The following is a 25,880-nucleotide window of genomic DNA, read 5'->3' on the forward strand; positions in this document are numbered from 1 at the left end:
ATCTTGGGGCACCTGGGTGGCTCAGCGGGTTGAGCGTCTGACTCTTGGTTTCAGCTCAGGTCATGATCTTACGGTGTGTGGGTTCAAGCCCCGCGTTAGGCTCCATGCTGATAGTGTAGAGCCTGCTTGGGAGTCTCCCTCTCCCTCCTTCTGCCTCTCCCCTGCTCAAGCTCTGTCTCTGTCTCTGTCTCTCTCTCTCAAAACAAATAAATGTTAAAAAAAATAAAAGATAAATAAAAAACTCATCTCAACGACACAAAAAGTTATACGTACAAAAATGTGGCTCACATCACTGCACGTAACCATAAAGTGGATGAGCTGCTTAAGTTTCCCTAGATAAGGGACTGGCTTAATCGTGCTACATTCAGTGGTGCAGCAATTAAATGTTACTTGGGATTTTCTTTCAGTGTCACGAGAACATTCTTTGACTTAATGAGAAAGGGTTATGGGAACGTAACGAAGTGGAAACGATGGTTGTGTCTTTGTGATGAGATTACAGGAGTGTCTTTGCTTCTTAATACTTGGTTATTCTTTCTAATTATTCTAGAATGCATTACTTTTTTTTTATTTTGGTAACATTTATCTATTTTTGAGAGAGAGAGAGAGAGAGAGAGCGCGAGTGAGCAGGGGTGGGGCAGAAAGAGGGAGGCACAGAATCCAAAGCAGGTTCCAGGCTCTGAGCTGTCAGCACAGAGCCCGACGCGGGGCTTAAACCCGGGAACCGCAAGATCATGACCTGAGCTGAAGTCAGATGCTTAACCAACTGAGCCACCCAGGTGCCCCAGCATGTGTCACTTTTTATAATGAGGCCAGAAAACACAAACCAGGGGACAGGTTCAGAGCAGAAGCAGCGCCAGCCTCAGAGGCAGTGCTAGGGTTCTCAGGAGACCCTTCCGTGGACTGGATTCATTACTTTGATCAGGTCTCTCCTCTCTGGGTCTTGTTTCAAAATGTAAGGGCTGGATTCACAGACTTCCAAGGTCTCTCCATATTTAGCTCTGGAGACCAAGGCCTGACTGGTTTCCATCCAAGTTGCTTCAAATCACCCTCTGTACTAACTGTCCTCCAGTTAACTTGTTTTGCTCTAAACGTCAGCTTGTAAGTAATTGAAAGACGTTTTTCAAACGATCAAATTCTGGTTTCACCAGGCCACAGATTCCTACGTTATTTGGTTCCTTCCTTTTCATCACAACCATAGCTTCTGAGTCATAATAGAGGTACATGTGTTTTCCTTGGGCTGGTGCTCTCCAGCCCAAGTAGGTCCTTGACAGGGACATCGTATCTACCTCTTTTATTCTCATTAAAAAAAATTGTAATTGAAATATAGTTGGTATATAACATTAAGTTAGTTTCAGGTGTATATCCTGGTGGTTCAACAATTATGCACGTTAGGAAATGCTCAGGACAATAAACACATCACAATATTATTGACTGTACTTCTCATCCCCATGAACTGGAAGTGCGTACGTCTTCATCCCCTTCGCCCATGTCACCCATGCTCCCCACCATCTCCCCTTTGGCTATTCAGAGAGAGATTTCCTTACTGGGTTCCCTCCTCCGTCTTCCAAAAACTGGGTGAGGCCACTTGTTGGCACTCAGCGCTAAGCCCTACCTGGGTAGGCATCTTAGTTCAAGCATTCTTCCTATTTTTCCTTCCATTTGTCCCAGATTCCTGCAAAAGACCAGGGGTCCAGGATAGGATTTTAGGGCTGGAAGGGTTCTCGCTGGTCATATGCCCTAATCCCTTATTCTATAACAGAAAACCACGGGCCAGGGTGAGTAGGTGACAGGCCTGGATGTCTCACAGCACGGCAGAGGCAGGGCTGGGAGGGGAATCCAAAATACCAGTAGAACAGATAACCACACGTCTATTATGCCAAATGAGTGCACGTTCCCATTGGACATGCTTTAGTATTTGCTTTAGTTCTTGGTTAAGCAGTAAGGCCCTAGAGCCGGGCTAAATTTCCTTCCCCAAACTGTTTCCTTCTTTTCTCCCAGGAGTACCAAAACTCCTGACACTAGAGTATGTCCTTCCCATGAATATCTGTGCATTTTTGCCATATACTCATATGCTGATAAATAGCATGATTGTGCTGTAGGGTTTAAAACTTCGTAGTTCTATCATAGTGTGGGTATGATGATGACGGTTTTGATGCGATACGGTTTATAGACTATAAAATTCACCCTTCCACGTGTTCAATTCAGTGATTTCTTTAGCATCCTCATAAAGCTGTGCAACCATCACTAACCTATCATTCCGGAACATTCTCATCCCCCCAAAGAAACGCGTGCCTGTTAGTCATCACTCCCCATTTTCCAGTCTCTGGAAAGTCATTGGCAGCCTCTTATCTGTCTCTAAGGATTTGCCTGTTCTAGACATTTCATGGAAATGTAATTACACAATATGTGATCTCTGTGTCTGGCTTCTTTCACTTACCGTAATTTCTCCAGATCCATCCGTGTTTCAGCATGTATCAGTCCTTCATCCCTCTCTATGGCCAAAGAAAATTCCATCGGATGGATATACTGCATGTTGTTGATCCATTCGTTAGCTGACGGACATCGAAGTTACTCCTACCTGTTGCCGTCAACGCCCATGCACGAGTTTTCATGGGGATGTGTGTTTTCACTGGTCTTGGGTGTATATACCCCTAGGGCTGGAATTTCCGGGTTTAACTTTTGGGGGAACTTCCAGACCGTCTTCCAAAGCAGCTGCGTGATTTTAAATTCCCGCCCGCGGGGCAACAGGGATCTGACCGCTCCACATTCTCTCTCCACACTTTGGGCATCTGTCTTTCTGATTACAGCCGTCACAGTGTGGACTGTGGCATCTCGTTGTGGTGTTGACTTACATCTTCATGATGACTAATGACAACGAGCGTCTTTTTATGTGCTTATTGGTCATCTGCACATTTTTGGAGAGATGTCCATTCGGATCATTTGTCCGTTTTACATGGGGTTGTCTTTTTTATTGCTGAGGTACAAGAGTCCCTTTTATATTTTGGACACTCTCTTACCAAATACATGACTTGCGGACATTTTCACTCATTCCGCGGGATGTCCTGACGCTTTCCTGAGAGTGCCCTTTGCAGCTTGAAAGTTTTTCAGTTTGAAGAAACCCATTTATCTACTCGTTCCGGTTGGTACTTGCGTCCCGAGAAATTATCGCCTAACCCAAGGTGACAAAGAATTGTGCCTGTTTTTATGCTGAGGGTTTCATAGTGTTAGCTTTTAAATTTAGGTTTTCAATTCGCTGTGAGTTATGTTTTGCATATGACCTGAGGTGGGATTTCCACTACGTTTTTTCACAAGCAGATGTCCAGTAGAACTAGCCCATTTGTGGAAAAGATGATGCTCTCCCCCCTCGAGTCTTTTTAGTACCCTTCTTGAAAGATTATGCTTTATAATTTAAATTTTTTAAATGTGTATTTATTTTCAAGAGTGAGAGAAAGAGAAAGAGAGCATGAGCAGGGGAGGGGCAGAGAGAGAGGGAGACGCAGAACCCAAAGCAGGCTCCAGACTCCGAGCTGTCAGCACAGACCCCACGCGGGGCTCGAACTCACAAACCACGAGATCCTGACCTGAGCCAAAGTCAGACGCTCAACCGACTGAGCCACCCAGGCGCCCCTTGAAAGATTACGTTTTAAAGATTTATCAATGTTGACACCAGTAGCTCTAATTTATTCATTTTACTACCGTATAGTATTCAAGGAGATGAATATATTTTCATGGACTCTTTCTCCTGTTGAGAGGGATTTAGGTTGTTACTTTCACATTTTTTTCCCCTCTCACTTTTAATCTCTCCCTCTCCCCTTTGCTTTTTATTATTACAAACAAAGCTGCATCATACATTCTATTAACTGTGTCTCTGCTTTGATAAGAGGGCCACCCTCATAAGTAGAATTTCCGGTGTGGGGGGGCGCCTGGGTGGCTCGGTCTGTTGAGCGTCCGACTTCGGCTCAGGTCGTGATCTCACGGTTCGTGGGTTCGAGCCCCGCGTCGGGCTCTGTGCTGACAGCTCGGAGCCTGGAGCCTGCTTCGGATCCTGTGTCTCCCTCTCTCTCTGCCCCTAACCCATTTGCATTCTGTCTCTGTCTCTCTCAAAAAAATAAACAAACATTAAAAAAAATTAAAAAAAAAAAAAAAAGAAAGAATTTCCAGTGTGGGGTGTCACGAGGAACCTGACACACAAGGAGACGTGAGAGCAGACACTCGGCTTAGCTGCACCTTCTGATGCGCTTGATGAGAGAGAAAAACAAGCAACACAGAATGCACAGGAAATCATAACATAAAGGATGTTGTCACTAAGCATGGAGACTAGAAGAAAAAGCTACCCAGCTATTACGATTTACGGGTCATTTTTCTCAGATGAGCTTTTCCTTTCTTACCAGAAGGTGGCAGAGAGGACACACTTTCAATTCTTGCTCCATGTTTTAGAAGAAAAAAAAAAATTTTAAGAGCAAGACGAGTAACTCTTGCAACTTAAAACATCTAACTTTTAAACATCCAGATTTCCGGATTTCAACAGTTAACTTTTAGGGGCGCCCGGGTGGCTCAGCCGGTTGAGCGTCCGACTTCAGCCCAGGTCATGATCTCACGGTTCGTGAGTTCGAGCCTCGTGTCGGGCTCTGTGCTGACAGCTCGGAGCCTGGAGCCTGCTTTGCATTGTGTCTCCCTCTCTCTCTGCCCTTCCTCTGCTCGTGCTCTGTCTCTCCCTCTCAAAATGAAGTAAACATTTAAAAAAAAAAAAAGCCTAACTTTTAAACATCCAGATTTGAGGTTCTAGTATTTCATACAGTTATTAGAAACATCACCTAAGAAAGAGCAGAGACCATGACTTTTGATGTCTATATACATGAATTAAATAAAACATACTCGGATTTAATAAAAGACTATCAATCTGTCTGAAAGGTACGAATAGGTGAGCTCATTATAACTAGCGGAAAATATTTTAAGGGCAACTGAAAAACAAAAGGAAAATTTATACCTGCCACCGGTTCACGGAAGCAGTCTCAGTCTGCAATAGGAAAATGTAATTTTGTGAAGCAGGGTTCAAGTCTGTAAATACGCTACTGCCCTCGTCTGTAAAATGAGGGGCTAGACGCGATGCAGCCCAAAGTCCCTCCTTCCACTAACATGGTATATTTCCTACCGTGGAGACGAGGGTAGGAAGGTCCCATACAAACTAGTGACGGAACTGCCTGGAAAGCCCAAGTTTTCTGACCCTTCACCAACTCCCCCATCGGTCTTTAAAAAGACGGCTCTCCATAAAAGGCTCAGTTAGTATGGCTTCTGCCCTTAAGAAAACACAGTAAACTCCCTGCAGGTTTATTTGCAATGGCACATAGCTCACAAAGAGGCGGTTTTATTTGGAGAAGGAAAGGACTCCTGAGGAGTCCCTGGGGTCCAGTCCACAGGGGAAGGCTGCCAGGTAAAAAAGACCAAATGGGGCAGCTCCCAGAAGGGGGAAGCAGGGAGCGGGGAGGTGGAGGGGCGCTCCCAGCACGGAGCCTCGCCCTTGCCCCAGCCCAGCGGGTGCAGCAGGGAGGGGCAGAGGGGCTGCCGGGTCGGGGGCAGGTCAGAGATGGCCCACGTGCCCATGGTGCCTGGCCCAGAGAATAAAACCCCCCTGGAGTAAATGGTCTTCGCAAAAACACTTGCCACTGGACCCAGCCCCTGACTTACGACAGCAAATAATACACCACGATGACTTTTAACGGCTCATCCCCCTGGATGCCTGACTTTAAACTATTATGGAAGTAAGACATTTAGGAATAATGTTAAACGTTGAGGTTTCTCTTAATAGAAGTCAGATCTATTTTGCAGAACCTTCTGCAGGTGTAGGGCTGTAGAAACTCGAGCCGTTTGCGGCTTGGCAACTGCAAAGTTCCGTTCTGCTTTTCTCCTTGCGGAGGCCAGAGAGCGCCGGCCCATTCTGTAACCGGTGGCCGTGCTTTGCCAGAACACTCGCATATTTGTGGGTGGAGTCAGTTGGGAGGCTGGAGGGAGTTTTCAAGTCTGTGTAAGGCCAAACACCGCAGGGACTTCCAAGGGGTGAAAAATAATACCTTGGGGGTTAGCAAATTTCCACTGCTTCTGGAGCCAAATATGCAGGTCTGGAAACATGGCAAGGAAGGGACCATTACAGGGAGGGAGGGAGGCGGACGCGTGTGTCCTAGGCTCCCTTCCCTCCATGCACGGTCACTGTGTTACCCAGAACAGCTCAAGGACTCCCCGGGTCACCCTGCCTATCGGGGCCGCGGCCTAGTAAGACTCATCCCGAGTGGCTGTACCTGACAAGAACCTGGAAAGAACCTGGAAGAAGCCGGAAACGAGGGAAATACGGTCGTCCTGGCAGTGACTCGATGCCCAAGCTTATGCTAAGTCATCTTAAAACAGATCTTAATTGTAAAGGGTTCACAGGTCTCCCTGAGAAACTGATCAAAGTTATTCACACTGACCCCCTCAAACGGACACGGGTGTCGTACAGAATGCTCGTCTCAGTTTGGGGATGCGTGGGCCCAGGTTAAGACTTAAACATCTGTGATTTAAAGAGCAAGAATTAAAAGACATCAAGGCAAGGTCAGACCGAAAGTGTTATTTCTATTAAGGAACGAATGAGTCAGTCGGTTAGAAAGAGGGCTCATCTGCCAGCTCAAACAAAGCGCAAGGAGCCACCGAGGCACAGACCGGTTCACGCTCGCGTTAGGACAGTCCACAACAGAGAGCGTCGGCCAGGGGACCTTGACATTCCCACCCCCAGGCCTGGCCTTGCCTAGCTGGAGGATACGTCTGACAATTTCCAACAAGTCCCCTCACTGACGCTACGCTCACCCAGCAGCCCCACGACTAGAAGCTGGCCTCCCGTGTAGGTCCCGTGTTCCAGTCTTGCCAGTGGGAACATGTCAGTGTGCCAGGGAGGCACAGTCCTCCCTGGAAACCGGTCAACGGGCATTCCGTTTTACACACCGGGCTCCTGGATGGTCTCGCCCTTGAGAGATCTCCTGTCGGTGCCCTGGAAAAGCAGACCTCTGAGCCACTCAGGCTGAGGTCGAAGATGCCAAATTGCCAGTTGGCACCTCCCGGCAACGCTGGGCTGGCCATGGGCACCCCCCCAGCCCCCAACGGAAATGCCCACACTTGCCTTTCACAGGACAGCGGATTGTCACGTTTGCTTGCAGGGGTGCCTCTACGGTGCCTCCAACCACAACGGACAGATGGCTGTGCTCCCGTCTGCTGGTATTTCTCGCAATAGCCAAGATGGCAGGCGCCTCTTAATTCAAAGGGAGCGGGAAACGGTGTTAGGTTCAGGCTCTGCTCTGGGAAAGCGCACGGCGTTGGGTAAACTGGGTTGAGCTCTTTGAGATCAGGGGCAGAATCCAGCTCTCTCTATATCCCTCATGGTGTCCCATTAGGACGTGCACACACACACACACACACACACACACACACACACAGCCTGGGGGTGCTTAATGCACAGATGGACAGGCAGAGGGATGGATGGATGGATGAAGGCACTCAAAGAGGTACCCACAGGTGCACGGCCGCAACCATATATATGCTACGAGGCTATTCTGGTTTTATAAGCAAAATTGAGGATAAATGCTTCTTCAACAAATTGAAAGACAAGGAACTCAGAAGTTCCTAAGAAGCCAGGAAGGCACGGCAGGGCAGGGACACGTCTCCGACGCACAGGATGAAGCACAGCTGGTCAAACACACCAGCGCTTGCGACCAGGTGACTCCTTCTCTGGAAGGAAAACTTGGGAGAAAAAAACTCGCATACAACTTGCATGGAAAAATAAGCAAAGACAAGGTCGCCAAGAACCAAGAACCCGCTCAAGGGCTTTTACTTCCCTGAATTTTGAGAGGCATGGACTTTTAACAGCTTCATTCCTTAACTCACTCAGGAGATACACTTTGCCCCTGAGCGGAACAAGAGGACAGGGTGCTGGCTGTTGAGCTGGAAGAAGGTGCTGGTTGCCCAGGCGCCTCTCAGGAGCCTGCGAGGGTCAGGGAAGACAACAGCCCAGAGGGGGTGTTGACAGAGCGTCCCTCTCCTGGAGAACGGCCGCCACGAGTGCCTTCTCTACTCCGCCATTAGCCTGTGAGCTGCTGGAGGCGAGGGTGTGTCTGCTTCACCTGTTTTGTCACCTGTGCCTGGTGCCCTCAAGAATGGCATTTTCGTGGACTGTTGGGTCACCACGTGTTCAGGAGCCAGAGGACATGCTCTCTCAGGAACCTGGATCGTCCTGGGACGGGCTTCAGGGGAGACTTGTCAGCCACAAGGGGGACTGTCATTCCTCCCAGGAACTCCAGAACCTGGGGACAGACGCTTTCTGGGAAGGAGCGGATGCTCACAGGAGAGAACAACCCAGGAGGGTGGGGCAGAGGATCGAGGTCTGAAGGCCCTGCCTTGGGAATGGAGCCAGCGGAGGAAGTCAGGCCTTCTGCTTCAAGGAGCTGTGAAAATCAAGAGGTCCGACCTTCTCCGTGCGGAGCTATGGTGCGCCTGCTACCGCGCTCAATGCCTAGCGGTCTGCATGCTGGATTCTAATGCCTGCTACTGCTCCTCTCCTCCGCTCAGTCCCTGTGAGCCACAGATGCCAGGGCCCATAGGGCGGAGGGCTGGAGGACGGGTCTCGTTCCATTTTTAATCCCAGAACAGGAGCTCGCCGCAAGGAAGCCCTGCTTACGACTTACCACCTAAGAGTGTTCCTTTACAACTGAGCACATTTTCATACTAAAACGACACTGTCTGCCTCCCGCGAAGACAAGACACTAATTTATGGTTACGACTTCCCGAAACCGTTTCTAAGGTTTGGGAGCTATGCCTTTGGAGGTCCACGGTCATCTTCAAAGGATAATTGTTCTCTTTCACTGGCTGGTGGCATTTAAAAAAATGACAAGGCCCTACTATCCACACTGCTAATTAAATTCTCATTCATTCCCAGTTCTCGGAAGGCGAGCTCGAAAGGAGCCGTTTTCAAGACTTGGTCCACAAGCCGGCAGCATCCGTATAACTTGGAACCGTGTTAAAAATATAAGCTCTTGGACCCCTTCCAAGACCTACAGCGTCAGAACCTCCAGGAATGGGGGTGGGGTCCTAGAACTCTGTGTTCTGACAAACCACCTGCCCTCAGGTGCTCCTGCTGACCTTTGGGAACTGCTGCTCTACGGTTTTATGTTAAAAACGGAAGGAAAACCCCAAGCTCGGGTTTGAACAACGGGCATTACCTGCATATAACACAGAAGACCTCTCCGCGTCGGAACCCAGACGATTAGCTACGGAGCATCCATACATCCCTTGTTCTTTCTTTGTCGGGTTCCGGATCTGCATCTTCCCCATTCCATCCAAGATGATCCTGCAGAACAGTTAGGAAGGGGTGCATTCATTTAATGTACCTCACGGCCCCGGGACCCCGGCACGTCGCAGGGAAAGACTAGGACATCAGACTTTGGGCTGGCAAGGATCCCGCCCGTGAGACTGGAGGGTGGAAAAGGCTTCTTCATGGGCTTGATGGAACTCAGCGGCGTGGCAGCCGATGGCGCTTGGACAGCCCGTCTTCGGAGGGTGGACACCATGCTTGACCCACCACGTTTTCAGAAAGACGAACTAGCAAGCCTCAGTTGGCAGGATGTTAAACCCTCATTTTGGGCCCAAATCCTCCCTCGTGGAACCGCAGGTGTGGGTTTTTCGGCTTGGATTTGCACCCCGGAAGGGCGCAGGCTGTTGGTTAACGCTGCTTGGCTCTGATTGCTACCTCACTACCGCCGTAGGAAGAAGTCAGGGGAAGCGGCAACGCTAAGGCCGCGTTATCCGGGACTTTGAGCATGCTGTTAAGAATCAGGTCTACACTGCGAGAGCGCCATATGGCTTCCCAATTACTGGTACCCATAAACACCTGCAGGTAAATACCACGAGGACCCAAATGGGTCAGGTGTATCCTGACAGAGAAGGGGATTATTCAGGGAATGGAGAATGGTGCCTGTTCTGCTTTATTTTAATTTTTTCTTAATGACTTGAAGCTGCTTCTAGATCACCTGGATCGGTAGTCCGTGAGCTGTTTTTTCCCTGCACCCTCCCACTTTCCAGATCTTAGCAATACGGGCTGTTCTGACCGCTAAATGCTGTGTTTCTTCATGAGCTGAGCTGGGCCACTTCTCCATTTCCTCTCATTTCATGGTGCTTACCCTATGCTCCAGCCATAATGAACCTCTAACAGTTTCCAGAACATTCCATGATCTTTCATCACCCCGAGCTTTTGCATACGTTGTTCACCGTATTCAGGGTACCCTTTCCCCACCCCCTCCTTCTGGCAAACTCCAACTTACCCACTGAATCCTGGATCAAATATAATTTTCCCTGTAAAGCTTTCCCCAATACTCCTAGAGTTATCTTCTCCCCCTCTGGGCTCCTTCTGCTCTGGTTCATATATTTATTTGATGAAATATCTATTTCTTTCCACCAGATTGTGATCTTTTCAAGAGCAGGGACCAAATCTTATTCACAGCCGTGCATCTGCAGAGCTTGACACAGTGACAGTTGTACAGCAAGTTCTCAGAAGCCTCCGATGACCGAATGTATCAACGGTCACGATACAACAGCACAATGGCACAGACTGTGCATCCAAATGCCTACACGCTTTCTTTCCTCTCATTGGAGAGCAGCTCTCAAAAATATAATTCCATTTCTGAGTTCCTTCAACTGAAAAGCGAGAGTCCGAAAAACATATCCGAAGGTGAGAGCCTTTGTTACATAAAGGGAATTAAATGCAAGTTGAGCAAATTAATCGGGTAAGTTTGAGGAAGAACATGGAAATAAGAATGGATCTTCTAGTTTATTCTGTTAAAAACTTAAAAACTTTTAATAGCCATATGGAATTGTTTCTGTATCAAACAGCCGATCCTTAAAGTATGCAGAAATACATTGGAGCTGGAAGTACCGTGTCAAAACCTTTCTTCCGATGACCTCCGGGAGTCTCAGGCTCAGAAGCTCATGGTGATTCCATGCGATCAAGTCACACTACTTAAAATCAACTCAACAAACATTTACTTGAACTGGCCACGCTCTACCGCATCCCTGAAGGACATGTGTGGCCATAAGTGAATCGATCCCTTCAACTCTCTCAGCCGCTGCTTCCTTAAATGTGTAAAATTAATCTTTTTTTTTGCTGTGTTGACATTTTCACTGCTTAGTAAACACAGTGGTGGATACGATCCTGGCACCAGGGTATGCCATTCGTCCCTGAGCTCTTGACCAACACACACTTAACACAAAAACAAAAATGACAGTTTCCCTTAAGAATGTCTGAATGGAGGGGCGCCTGGGTGGCTCAGTCGGTTAAGCCTCCAATTTCGGGTCAGGTCATGATCTTAACAGTTCATGAATTCGAGCTCCCCGTTGGGTTCTGTGCTGTCAGCTCGGAGCCTGCAGCATGCTTCGGATTCGGTGTCTCCCTCTTTTGCTGCCCCTCACCCGCTCATGCTTTGTCTCTCTCCCTCTCTCAAAAATAAATAAACACTAAAAAAAAAATTAAAAAAAAAAAAAAGAATGTCCTGAATGGAAGCAGGGAGACTTACTAATTTTACAAAATTTCACCCCTCAAGTATATATATTTTTAACATTCTGTATACAAAACGGGAAGTACACACAAACACTTCTGCGTGTTTCAATTCCTAGCTAAACTAGCCACTTTTTTCACGGAACCCCATTTTTACTTAAAGAACGGCTCTCAGACAAATTGATTATTCGGACTTGAGTATGTGGCATCTATTTTTAACAATTTAACTAAATTGAGCTGGCCAATTCAAGGAAAACAACTGACAGTATTTGTTGGCAATGATCAAATTCGAACTTTCAGGTGAAAATTAAAATTTTGGAAAATTAGTATCCTCCACCGTGAACTTGACATTTTCCCAAAACTCAAAGACTTCTCTGATGGGATGAGTAGTTGATACTGCAGAGAATGTATACTTTTTACATTGTACAAGGAAATGCGTCAACATCTGAAAGACCTCTATAAACTGGTGAGCCAATATTTTCCGAATGACCAATGTGTGATATTATAAAATCATGTGTAGGTAAAAGATCCATTAAAAGTGCAAGATAAGGGGTGCCTGGGTGGTTCAGTCGGTTGAGCGTCCAACTTCGGCTCAGGTCATGATCTCACAGTTCATGAGTTCGAGCCCCATGTCAGGCTCTGTGCTGATGCCTCAGAGCCTGGAGCCTGCTTCGGATTCTGTGTCTCCTTCTCTCTCTGCCCCTCCCCCACTCGCACTTTCACTCTGTCTCTCAAAAAAAATTAATGTAAAAACATTTTTTAAGTGCAAGATAAACCATTTTTCCATTGTAACACAGTAACAAAATTTCATTAATATGGTTTTAATTTTTTTTTTTAACGTTTATTTATTTTTGAGACAGAGAGAGACAGAGCATGAACGGGGGAGGGGCAGAGAGAGAGGGAGACACAGAATTGGAAGCAGGCTCCAGGCTCTGAGCCATCAGCCCAGAGCCCGACGCGGGGCTCGAACTCACGGACCGCGAGATCGTGACCCAGGCCGAAGTCGGACGCTTAACCGACTGAGCCACCCAGGCGCCCCGCCATTAATATGGTTTTAGATTCCTCAGGCAACTGACATTTAAGAAACTACCCCTTGTCCAGTTTTAGTGTGGTGTTAAAGAATAGCCACAATGATCTGAAAAGGCTATAAAAATTTCCTTCTTTTTCCAACTAACATGTCTTTATGAGGCCAAATTTTCTCTATAAACTTTAATTAAAACAACGTATCACAACAGATTTAATGGAGAAGCATTTAGGAGACTCCAGCTGTGTTTTATTAAACCAGACATTAGAGATTTGCAGAGATATAAAACAATGTCATCGTTATCAGTAATTTTTTTTAAAACATTGCTTGTATTTGTGTAAAATTGTTATTTATGTGAACACATGATGGACTTCTTACTGTTATTTCTTTTATTTTTTTCCTCTGATTTTGATTTTATTTTTTAATGTTTACTTATTTTTGAGAGAGAGCATGAGTGGGGGCGGGGCAGAGAGAGAGGGGGACAGAGGGTCCGAAGCAGGCTCTGAGCTGACAACACAGAGCCTGATGTGGGGCTCAAACTCAGTGAACCATGAGATCATGACCTGAGCCAGAGTTGGACGCTCAACCGACTGAACCACCCAGGTGCCCCCTTAAGGTTATTTCTAAATGGATTAATAAACAGACACTTTAAATGTTTCTTTGTTTTGATTTCTAATATGGTAAATATCGATAGCTGTAACTCACATTAACAGAAACTCTCTGGGCTTCTCAGAGAAGTTTTTAAAGTTCTTTAGGTTCAAAAGGGTCCGAAGGCCAAAAGATTTGTGAACTGCTAAGCTAGTTAGTTGATCTGCAAAGTTTATTCCACTTCGAAAACTTCCTTAACGCTCTTGTGTCCAGAGTTCCAGGGGGGAAAAATGAAGAAGTTAGATTTGCTCTACCTTTTCGTTCTAAGAGACAGCCTAATAATTTATTATAAAAACTTGAGTTTTACCTAGATTTTTTCTGATATTTCCCATTTTAGGCTCAACACACTAAAAGACACGATAAAAATAAAATCTGCATTTTTAAAGCACCTTCTGGGTCTGCAAAACAATTTAACATCTGCTGTTTTGTTTCAACAATCCCCAGAGGCAGCTTGGGCTCTCTGAATGCAAATAAAGGGAAAGCAAAATGTCCCCCATCCTGTGTACAAACAGCAAGACTTAGAGACAGTGAAGGATACAGAAATGTATTAATATCTGCCGTTCCCGGCTCTTTTACGTGAAATGAAGGAAACGTGATGTGTCTGTGCTGACGTGCAGGGTCATGATACAAAATCTATGACTTAATACTGGGTTCCGAACATCTCAAAAACTTTGATCCTTATTTTTTGCAGTGATGGCAACAAATTTTATGACACAGAAAACGACTTCAGATTCTCAATCCTTCCATTAAGGCGATTCTTTGCGTGATACACAGATGCTGGAAGCGGTGACAGTGTTGAGGAGATCAGGTCCCTGGTTCCACCGGCCAAGAGTTAGTCTTGGGATTCTGTTGCTCAGTGACCTCATCAGACAACCGTTAACCCCTGCCCTGCCAACTCTTGTGAACGCCAACGAGGTGCCCTGTCTCCTAGGTAGAGAAAGGCCCCGTTGAGTTCTGCTTTGCAGTGCCTACGTAGTGCGGGGTTCCTGCAAGGGTGATTACTTTTTTGAGGCCTTCTATCGATTTTATTTCCTTTTTAGAGTTTATTTATTTTGAGAAAGAGAGAGAGCCGGGGGAGGGACGGAGAGAGAGAATCCCAAGCAGACTCCGCGCCATGAGCACAGAGCCCAGCGCAGGGCTCAAACTCATGAAACCTTGATATCATTACCTGAGCCAAAATCAAGGGTTGCCACACTGCCACCGGGCGCCCCATGTTGATTTTATTTTTAAACATTCAGTGCTCTGCGAAGAGAGAGTCTATATGTGCCGAACTTCGGTCTGACTCTACCCAGTCTTGTATCACCCCTATGTGACAATGATCGGGATGGTACGGCTTAATTTTTAAAATTCCAGCCAGTATGTGAAAAACACGTCCTAACACGTTTTTTTTTTTTTTAAGTTTCTTTCCTAAAGAATCCTGTTGGACACACATTCTCAGGAGAAGGAATTTGAAAACCTTTTCAAGAAAACTGGGATGCCCATTAAGAAGGTATGACAAACGGAACGCTGCATTCTTTTACTTACTTTTCTGAGGGTTTTAACAACGCCCCGTCCTTGGTCCATGTATAGGTGGCCTGAGTGGGGGTGACGGGCTCACACAGGATGTTGATAACCTCTGTCCTTTTTGTAATGTATACTGTATTTCCAATCCTCGAGTTCACCGTTTTATTAAATGAAACCGAGGTGGGCTGCCTTTGCCTCAGGAGGACAGGTCCCTTTGGCTGGAATGTCAGCTTGCCTGAGTTTCCTGCATTCAAGCCTTGGGGCACACTTCCTGTTGTCCCCCTTAGCTGAGCTGCGGGAGGCACCCCTTCTTGGACGCCCCTCCATGGCGGATGCCCTGGCTGTGCCTTAGCGAGCTCGGCCACCAGCTGATAGATCACCTGGGATGCAAGGTCACCACTGACCTCCTCGGTTTCCATGAGCTGACTCATGTTCCTTATCAGTTCGTCAAACTGGGCGGTCTCCATGCTGTATGCTCCCTGCTTAACGGCCGCTTCAAGCTGCTTATCCTTAAACTCCCAGGAGTGGCGGTTCCCCGCAGAAGTGCCACAGTGGCCCAACAGTGCTCTCAGGAAAGGCTGGTTATCAGCTTGGCCGTTGTCCGGATAAGGCTCATTTTTGTGACCCCACAATTGCCTCATTTTCTGCCAGGTGGCGCCCAAGCTATTGGGGTCGTTGTGGTCCGTCCCAGGCTGGTCCCTCACATGCCCTCCGAGGGCCGGGGGCGCCACCAGCCTGTTGTCGGCACCGATGACCTTCAGAACAATGGTTTCTCGGGCAGGACCTGCGATGCACTGGTACATGCCGATGTCGGGGGCCGCGAGGCTGTGGATTTTTAGCGAGCCTGACTTGGTGATGCCGAGCCGCTTGGAGTTCTGCAGACAACGGCCATCCTTCTCCCACTGGATCAGAGATTTCTGGAATCGTCGTACTGGGCATTTAATAATCACAGACGTGTTGGGCAGCAAGTAGGCCCTGCTCCCAATGGTCAGGTTAATGCGCTTCTCCTCCCTCGTCTGAATGTAGACTCTCTGGACACCAAGGATCTGGGGCCCCTGCTCACCAGGTTTTGTCTCCACCTCTGGCTTCATTTCTGCAGGGGAAAAAAAAGAAAGAAAAGAAAATACGAACAAACATCGCAATCATAAAAGCTTTCTGACAGCAATCTTCCAAGGCTGATACGAGTCAACGGTTGTATTTTCTTTCCTCTTTTAAAACATCTGACAAGTAGAACACAAATAACAGTATGCACAAACATGGAGTACTGGAGCAGCAAGGAACACAAGTTTGGATGAAGGGCATGAAAACACGTAAATTATTTTGCAAAGCCCTGGTTTGGGGAGCTGTGACGTTAAATGTTTCCACTGATAAGGGGATGTCTGATATTTTGGGCCATCACCACCCGGTAGGTATGAGCCTTTGGGAAGTTAATATATGGCTTGGCCAGAGACACATCAGCTACGGGAGAGAAAGGGAGAGTGGAGAAGTGAGAGAAAGCATCCTAAGTATCTTAAGGTGACTATGAGGCTGGCCAATGGCAGACAACTCGAGCGGGTCCGTTAAACTAGCAGGGCCCGAAGAAGCGCGTGGTCTAAGAAGAAAAGAGAGAACGGGCACTGAGTTTGGATCTTAGCTCTGCCACTCGGACAAGTCATTGGATCTCTCTGATCCTCAATCTTCTCGCCTAGAAAACGTGGGCAGGGGACCTGGGGGGCTCAGCCGGTTAAGCATCTTACTTCTGCTCAGGTCATGATCTCGAGGTTCTTGAGTTCGAGCCCTGCGTTGGGCTCTGTGCTGACAGCTCAGAGCCTGGAGCTTGCTTCGGATTTTGTCTCCCTTTCTCTCTCTCTACCCCTCCCCTGCTCATGCTCTGCCTCTCTCAAAAATAAACATTAAGAACAATTCAGAAAACGTTGACTAGTGCCAGTGCCTTCATCAGAGGCGTGTGAAAGTCTGGTTGGGCATTCACACCAAATGCGTGCACAGTAGTGGGCACACAATACACTCTCACATACGACCACTGTGGCCCCGACACCTGACAATGGGAGGTGTGGCCAGAAAGCAGCAGGGCAGTGCCAGAGGGGATGAGACATAGGGCTGGCTCTAGCTTGTTCCTGGATGTGGCCTCCAGTTAATGGCCGCGGGCCAAAGAGAAGGCACCTTAGGTCTCTCCTTTGGAAGAAGAGCCCGCAGGAAGGCCTCGATGTGTCCCGGGGTGGCTCGGAAGTGAGGGAGGGGTGACGTGGGGGGAAGCCTGGGGCCTCTTTGATGATGTACTTAGGTCCACAGGCACACAGAGGATTGGGAGCACCAGGGAGTGATAGAAGAGACTGGACTCTGGTCAGAGGTATTGCTGGATTCAGGACATGGGTTTGGGGGCCTCATTACCTTGAAGGATCCCGGTTAGGGGTCCTCCTGGCTGAGGCACTGGCAAGGAAACACTAGGAGAAAAGTCAGAGTAGGTCTCCACTTAGATGGCCCTCTCAGGCCTGACCCTGGTTTTCCAGAATAACTCTTGGAGTCCTCCTGGGTGGCTCATGAGCCCCGTTAGGGTCTAGCTGCTGGCTGGGCTGCGGCGGGACCAGTGCGATCAGGAAAACAACAGGGGCGAACCCACAATTTCTGTGGCAGAGGATGTCCTCGGTGAGGGACAGGCATAATGAGCTTGCATGCGAACCCCACAGAGATGGAGTCAGCAGGTCAGGACTTGTCCAGGGCTCTGCCCGTGGATGATCGTCAGCTCGGGTCTAAGTGGAACTGGACGACCTGCCACGCACCCCGCCTTCCCCACCGGATACAATCTCCACAGAGGGTGTCAAGTTCACCCCAGCCACAGAGGTGTTCTTTCAGTTGGTAGCACAGAATTTTGAATGTACCGTTGTTCAACCGCGATCAAAACCAGGCAAAAAAAAAAAAAAAAAAACGTATGGATTCACTGGTAGGTTTACAGCTCATCCATTATTACAGGCAGAGATGCTGTCCAAAACTCAACAATGTGCACAGCAAGGGTGCCACCAACCAGAAGCGACGGCGGCTGTAGCACTGGAGTGGGGTCCTGCTGTCACACTACTCTCAGAGTGTTCCCTCCATCATAGTTAGATTATGGGGAGGTCAGGTGGCTCCTACCTGTGGAGCTCTCAAACTTTGTGGCCTGCTAGAAACATCCATTATTATTATTTTTTTTAATCTCGATGCCCTGGGACCCATCCCCAGAACTTCTGACCTATGGGGAACAGCCTGGGCCCTACGAATGTTTTTAAGCTCTCCAGGTGCCTGAAAGGTGCAGCAAAGTTTGAGAACCACTGCCCCCACACCTACCACTGGGTGAAACCAAGGCAGCAGAGAAAGGTGTTCCTGGCCCCACTTCTTTTATTGAAAGACAATGTGATGGGATGTTGCTGGTCAAGAGCGAAGGAGAGACAAGAGGCAGCAGCCATGTTTTCTGCGCGAACCCTGCCAAAGTCTTTATGACATGCGGAGCCTTCTGGAAGAAGACTTTAGGGGGATTCCTCTCTGGCCTCAGCCTCAGGAATCATCACACTTAACTCTGAGGGATTAGTTCACGTCCTGTCCGACGATTGTAGAATGGTGTCGTGGACCAGCCTGCTTTTTCAAGATTGCTGTTATGGCGACAAGTATGGAGCCAAATCTGTGCTCGTGCATTAACAGGAGAGTCCAGTTCAAGCCATAATCATGTATTAGCCTTGTCTTCCTTTCTTATTCCTTAGATGTTTCTGGTTTTACTTATCTGGTCATGTTTTATAAATACATAAAAGTGGCCTATTGTTGTCACAAGGCCGGGTATGTATGTGTGTGCATGTCTGCCTATATATCTGTATATCTATCTATACAGAGCTCTTACAATTATTTTAAAGGCCTATTTGAACACCCTGTCTGGTCCCTGGTCCCTTGGAGGTGGACAGTGGAAAAGATGGATGTGCACATGGATGGCTTCAAAGTCACAACACAAACTGGGGCAAAGTCAGGGTTTTTGTCTTGTTTCGTTTTTTTAAGTAGGCTCCACGCCCAGCAAGGAGCCCAATGTGGGGCTTGAGCTCCCAACCCTGAGATTAAGGCCTGAGCTAGATCAAGAGTTGGACATTCAACCGACTGAGCCACCCAGGCGCCCCTAGAGTCAGGTTTTTTAATTCAGGCACCGGAGGCATGTGAGGAGACTATTTTGGGGGTAGCCGTGCTGCTAAGGGTGAGGTCACAGCTTGGACGTTCCTGCACTTCCTGGGACGCAGAAGCCCACGTGGAAAGGAAGCACGTCTGTGTAGCTGAATGGTGGTCTGAAGGGATGATCTGAGGCTGGTATAAACCCACACGGTCCCCCGATGCTCTAGAAGCAAGCATGGACGGGGGTTCTAAGCACCTTTAGGTCCACTGGTGGCCAGATGTCCCTCAGCTGAGCCCGAGGCTTAAACTAGATGGGGCCCTGCCTCCTTCTAAGACAGCCTGGGGAGCCTGCAGGTGTTGGGCGGCATTCGGCCTTGGTGAGGAACCCGCCCAGGCGGCGGGTGAGCCACGTGAGGGCCAACTGCTCCCTCTGGCTGCCTGCCCATCTGCTGGAAGGTAGGTGGTGTGGCCCCCGCCGGTCCCATCCTAACCCTGCTGTGGCAAGGGCTCACGCTGGGTACAGAGCATATTAGGAGCAGGTGTGCCTGGGGAGCGACCCGGGGTTCAGGCCCTGCCAGGCTGCCGGGTTCCACAGCCTGGACCTGCTCTCCTGTTGGGACTCCCGTGAGCTCCTCTGGAGAAGTGCCTGGAGCGTGACGTCATCGGACACGGCGTCTGGGCGAGAACTGGTCTGGCCTTGGGCGACCGCATCCTCCTGCACCTGGACACACCCCTGAACTACAAGTCTGGCCCGGCCTGATCAGGTACGAGCCTCACCTGCTGCGCAGAGAGTGGCTTTCTCTTCCTTCTCTAAGCTTTTCCTTGGGTGGCCCTGCGGATGCAACGAGCAACTTTGGGCTGTCTAGTCTAGCTGCTCTGGTTTGTGCACTCTGTCTATCAGGTCTCGTTTATCTGGTCTAGTTGATCACATCTCGTCTATCAGGTCTTTCAGTCTAGTTTACGGAGGCGTAGCGTATGAGCCCCGGTTTGTCAGTGCTAGTTTATCAGGTTTAGTTTATCTGTCTAGCCTGGACCTCTATTCACTGCTTCCCAGAAATCTCTTCCTGGTACCTCAAGTTAAAGCATTTTTTTTAACGTTTATTTATTTTTGAGAGACAGAGACAGAGCATGAGCAGGGGAGGGGCAGAGAGAAAGGGAGACACAGAATCCCACGCAGGCTCCAGGCCCCAAGCTGTCAGCACAGAGACCAACACGGGGCTCAAACCCACAGACCGCGAGTTCATGACTTGAGCCAAGGTCGGACGCTTCACCGACTGAGCCGCCCTCAAGTTTAAAACATTAGAATCTAAACTCATTATGTCTGCCTCCCATCCCATCCCGGTATCCTCCTCTTCCTGTGCTCCCTGAGTGAATGGCATCACTTTCCCCCAGTTACCCCAAGTCAGAAACCAGAAAGTCAGTGTGAGGCCTCCCTGCCCAGCACCGTGCTGGCCCTACCTCTCACGGGCTCTCAGGTCAGCGAGCTTGTTGCTACCTGTCCCCAACTCTGCATTCAACCATATCACATCAGCAGCCGGAAGCCAACCACGATGGTAGTCCTCGCTGGGCAGAAATCAGCAAAGATAACAAAGGGTTGCTACCCTCCCTCCTCACCACCCTCTGCCCCAGACCTGGCCATTAAATGCGTGCAAGCACTCTCCCCTGCCCTTGGGCCGTGGCCCCCAGCCCCAGGTACTAAGGCGGGATGTCTGCGGCATCGTGGGGCTCCGCCCTGGCACTCTCTCACCTAGAAACTGCCAGAGTCCCACCCCCAGACTCCCAGCCTGCACCCTCGTATTTATCCAATGTATCCACATAGCTGTTGGAGTAAATGAACCAAAATAAAACCTGACCGCCTCATCTCCTTCTTGGATAAAATCTAAACTTCTTAGCATAGAGTCCCAACACCCTCTACAGCTACGTTCTCAAGCTTTCTCTTTTGTCATAACCTTGAACCTATGTTCTAATCTCACGGTATTTCTTACGGTTTCCCCGGACATACAAGTGCATTTGACACCCCCTACCTTTGTCCACACTGCTCTCTTCTCCCAGATTCTCCTGTGTCCTCCCCAGTGTGGGTCTGGAGAATGGACGCCCATCTTTCAGAACTCTGCCCAAGGGAGCCTCCTCTGGGAAACCTTTCCTGACCTCCCCCGCCCCCCCGGGTGGCATTGGCCTTCCACATTCTATCACGGCACCCATGGCACTTTCCTGGTCTCATTTCTCTGCGCAGATTTCTCTCCCACTGGACCACGAGCTCTTAATCACAAGAGAATGTGTCTTCCGCTTTGTATCGTAACATCTGAGACACAGCAGCACTTGGTGAATGGCTGCATAAAGAATAAGGAAATGCTGTCATCGTGTGTTCTATGCTAGAGTCCAAGGTGTGTGTGGGAGGCGGGAGAGCTAACAAGGCAGAGCCTTGGGAGAGGGAGAGAGGGTCTCAGGGAGAGACCCTGAGCTGCAGAGAAATGAGTGTGTTCGAGACAGCCCTGGGAAGGGATGGGGTGTATACGCTGTCTGCCTGGCTGTCTCCCCCTGCCCCAGCCATCCTGATCTCAGTACTTTGACAACAAATACGAATCTGTTTCACCAAAACTCAGGAACCCTAGAAACCTGGAGCCATAATTAAAAAAAAAAAAAAAAGTCTAAAATCAGGGCGCCTGGGTGGCTCGGTCGGCTCCGGCACCCGACTTCTGCTCAGGTCATGATCTCGCGGTTTGTGGGTTCGAGCCCCGCGTCGGGCTCTCCACTGACAGCCGGAGCCTGCTTCGGTTCCTGTCTCGCTCTCTTTCTGCCCCTCCCCAGCTCGTGCTTTCTCTCTGTCTCAAAAATAAAGAATGTCGAAATAAAATTTAAAAAGTCTAAAATCAAATACTACATTTCCGTTATGTTTTTCCCCCCTTCAGATCCCTAATTAGAAGACAAGACTTCCAACGGCAATACGAAGAGAATCCAAGTCCGGGATATTTGAAAAGCGTCTCTACGGGTAGAAGTCATGATAAGCACTTTGGGGGGGCCTCGATGGAGAAGTCCAGGGCTACTGTGTACCTGCCCCACACAAGCACCCTGCACCCTCCTGGGACAGAAGACACAAGTTGCTCTGTTACAACGTGTCCTGTCTTCAAAGCTGTGACAGGAATTAAAGGGATGGCATTAAAAATAACTAATATTTTGAGCCTTCAGTCAGCGTCTGGCATTGCTTCTAAGCACTTTATAGGTATTACGTCTCAGAGCAATCGTACAAGGTAGATGCAATTTACTATTCCCATTTTGCAGATGAGAACATAGAGCCTGGCAGAGATTAGGTAACTTGCCTGACGTCACAGGGCGAGGCAACGGATGGGATTGTAACTCGGGGGGTTGTATTACCTTCCAGAGAAGGTTCCACTGAGAAAGATCGTGGGGGAAGGCAGGGTTTGCGTTGGTCTTTCAGGAATAAGAAGAATGTCAGTTGCTAGATATGGCGGGAGAAAGAATTCTAGCAAACGATCAAAGTCTGGAGTGGGGGGAGGCAGGGAATGTAGGGGGGACCCAGGCAGGGGTATAACCGGACCGTGTGGTGCTCAAGACATCTCTCCCACCCGCCCTCCACCCAGCTGCCCATGAACACGGTCAAAATGAAGATCAACAAAACTCATTCGTCCAAAGAGGATGGGCTGGGGATGCCTGGGGGGCTCAGGTGGTTGAGCATTGGACTCTTGATCATGACTCTGGTCGCGATCACGCTTCGTGGCCTCAATCCCACATCAGGCTCTGCTCTGACAGCACAGATCCTGCTTGGGTTTCTCTCTCCCTTTCTCTCTGCCCCTCCCCAGCTGACGCTGTCTGTCTGTCTCTCTCTCTGTCTCAAAAATAATAGTTAATGGGGTGCCTGGGTGGTTCAGTCGGTCGAGTGACCGACTTCAGCTCAGGTCATGATCTCACAGTTCGTGAGTTCGAGCCCCGAGGCGGGTTCTGTGCTGACAGCTCGGAGCCTGGAGTCTGCTAAGGATTCTGTGTCTCCCTCTCTCTCTGCCCCTCCCCTGCTCACGCTCTGTGTCTCTCTGTCTCTCAATAATAAATAAACGTTAGGGGCGCCTGGGTGGCTCGGTCGGTTAAGTGTCCGACTTCGGCTCAGGTCATGATCTCGCGGTCTGTGAGTTCGAGCCCCGCGTCGGGCTCTGTGCTGACAGCTCAGAGCCTGGAGCCTGTTTCGGATTCTCTGTCTCCCTCTCTCTCTGCCCCTCCCCTGTTCACGCTCTGTCTCTCTCTGTCTCAAAAATAAATAAACGTTAAAAAAAAAAATTTAAACGTTAAAAATTAAAAAAAAAATAATAGTTAAAAAAATAAACAAAGAGGATGGGTTTTACTTAAATGGGAGGCACCAGTTAGGATGCTTAGCGAGAGGTGGGGGCTTGAAAGGGAATAAAGATCACAGCACAGGTGGACTCTGTCTTTCTCGTCTTCAGGCCCCTTCCAATCATGCAGGGGTCGGGCCCACAAAGAAGACCACACCTTTCCAATCTTGGGGGGCAGATGGGGCAGAAATGAGGTGAAGGGGGGCGGAAAGTCAGAGGACATTATGGCAGACTGGCCTTGCTATTCCCAGTGGAATAAAAGACGAGTCCATCAACAGAGAAGTGGGAAATTAGGAGTTGCAGTAGTTAACAGAGAAATGGGAAACGCAGTAGTTAACAATAGCTTCCATGGTGAATGTCTAAGGACTTCTTAGGAAACACGGGGGAAAAGAAAAACACTCGATGCCCAGGTAAATCAGCATGAGCACGAAGAATGTGATGGTATTTCCTTCAGCAAATCCTAGTAGCTCAGACCGGGGAACCCAAAGCCAAACAAATATCACCTGAAAAGTAAGGCCGCGGTTGAAGTGAGTAGGTGATCGAGGCGGGGGGTGCAGAGCGAGCAAGAATACTGCAGTGAGGCTTTAACCACTGCACGTGACACCCCGGAAGCTACGTCAAGGGCAGAGTTGGCGCTGAGCGCAGGGTGGCGGGTGGGGGGGGGGGGGGCGGGAAGCAGGGAAGGCGCCAGACCGCAGGGGTCCGGAGGACCCGTGAACCCTGGAGCGCACCTCCTGGCTCCAGGAAGAAGAGGATGCCCCATCACGGTGCAAAGGGAGAAGCCAGATTTCAGCAAGCAAAGGCCACTGAGCACAGGTGATGGCGGGAGCCAGGCCACGGAGCAAGCGGAGGCCCCGCTGGAGTGAGGCTGGGAGCGGGCGTTCCCCTCCCTTCTCTGCTTTCCATGCCCCACGCGTTTGGCAGGCCAGGGAATGGGCTGGGGAAAGAGAAATAGGGCATTCACCGTCCTTTTGCTTGCTTTTTTCGCAAGCAATTTTACCCTGCTCTGCGCTGCACGCCGTGATAGTTTCTAAGTTCACCTGCACCACGTGGCACGCCACATGCTGCGATGATCTTCGAGGAAGCGCCTGGACGCCTTGAAGTTCACTCTCCTCGAAGGCAGCTTGCGGTCTAAGCACACCGCCATATGCAACCGTCCACAATTACTAAAAACCAAGTCGATAAGCACTTTGAAGGACGACCCTGTGCCCTAGGCCACAGGCATTCTTAAATTCCAGGACACGATGGAACTTGGAGTCTCAAGAGTTTGAAAATCTGTTCTCAAAGAATTCCCAAGGAAAAAAGTTAACGCTATCAATCAGCATAAAGAGGCAGCTAAGAGTGTGGACTCAGGAATCACACAGACCTGTGGTCAAACAGGCCAAGGCGTCCAACTGGCAGCTACGGGTCTTTGGTCAAGCCTCATACGTTCTCTAAGTCTTGGGTTCCTCATCTCTAAATGGGAATAATATGTGTCTCATAAATAGCTGGGGGCTGAATGGCTTAGTGCATGTGAGGAGTTCCAACCAATAAATGCTCAGTTAACAGCCAAAAAAAGCCTCCACTTCTTTTTTTTAAGTTGTAACTGTTTTTTTTAAACTTTGTTTTATGAGTTTCTCCCAGAAAGTTGTGGGTAAATTTGGATTTTATATCTAAGATTTTTTTTTTCTCTTAAGCAGCATGAACATAATAGTTAATTTCTGATTTTTTTTTTCTTACCATAAGCTCAGGAGGGTACCTGAGGTAATTAATATTACTTTACAGGTGAGTCATTGATCACAGTGAAAAACAAAGCAAGAAACAGACCCAGAAGCTGCACAGTCCTGGTATGGCTTTCCCCCTAGCTCCAAACTCCACCTCTCCTGGGGTGGTTATTTTCATTTGCTGTAGGGCCAGCCCCCAACTCACTTGTTACCACCCATCGTCCTACCTGGAACCCAGAGATGCATGTGTAAACATTCTCTCATCTACACTGAAAATACAGAGGAGTGTGACATATGCATATTAGCTTTTGGATGTAATGAAGCTACCCTATTAAGTCTTGAGGCTGAGCTTATCATTTAGAATTGAAGCAGTGTTTCATGTTTTCCTTGCTGGTTTCAGATTACAGTAAAACCTTGGTTTGCGAGCATAATTCATTCCAGAAACATGCCTGTCGTCAAAAGCACTTGTATAATCAAAGCGAAACTCAAGAGCCATTGGCTCAGGTATCAATCACGTGACATTCGGCATCACGTCCTACTCGTACTGCCAGACATCGCTCGTTTATCAAGTTAACGTTTACTAGAAATGTTTGCTCGTCTTGCGGAACCCTCGGAGAACAAGTTACTCACCGCGGTCCAAGGTTTTACTGTACACACAAGAAGGGATGTTCCACTCTCACTAGAATGGATCCGAACGCATCCTCGGCGAAGGAAACCGGAGACTAGTTTGGCTTCACTTCTACAAGGAATACTCATGAATTAATCATAAGTGGAAGAAACCGTGGTCAAGCGAAGGAAGAAGGAAGTATAAACCCAAGTGAGGCCACAGAACAGAGGCCATCTGTCAAGGTGGGTGGACATATTAAGGCCGGCTTGCCTTACAACTGTATCTCCTACTCAACATTGCACCGGCTGCTGCTTACAGCAATTCTGAGTTCTGCTTGGTCTGCTTTACCCACAGATCAGCAATGTGCTGCTTT

At 48.6% G+C, this 25,880-nt stretch overlaps 1 protein-coding gene and 1 long non-coding RNA gene across 2 annotated transcripts in view; one reads left to right on the plus strand and one right to left on the minus strand.

Moving 5' to 3' along the window:
* The window catches only part of ADAMTSL3 (ADAMTS like 3), a 355,200-nt gene that overhangs the window by 48,798 nt on the left and 280,522 nt on the right, over positions 1-25,880 (minus strand). Inside the window, exons 21-23 of the mRNA XM_060617520.3 lie at positions 14,760-15,831; positions 9,237-9,364; positions 7,145-7,273 (exon numbers count right to left, since the gene is read on the minus strand). Of these exons, the coding sequence (XP_060473503.3) occupies positions 7,145-7,273; positions 9,237-9,364; positions 14,760-15,831 (1,329 nt within the window). The remainder of the gene's footprint in view (positions 1-7,144; positions 7,274-9,236; positions 9,365-14,759; positions 15,832-25,880) is intronic.
* Positions 13,935-22,023, plus strand: LOC132668610 (uncharacterized). Its single transcript, XR_009605657.3, has 3 exons — positions 13,935-14,229; positions 14,635-14,724; positions 21,767-22,023. It is a non-coding gene; the product is annotated as an uncharacterized LOC132668610 (long non-coding RNA).

The sequence above is a fragment of the Panthera onca genome, chromosome B3 (assembly GCF_046562875.1).
Source record: "Panthera onca isolate mPanOnc1 chromosome B3, mPanOnc1 haplotype 2, whole genome shotgun sequence".
Classification (NCBI taxonomy): Eukaryota; Metazoa; Chordata; class Mammalia; order Carnivora; family Felidae; genus Panthera; species Panthera onca.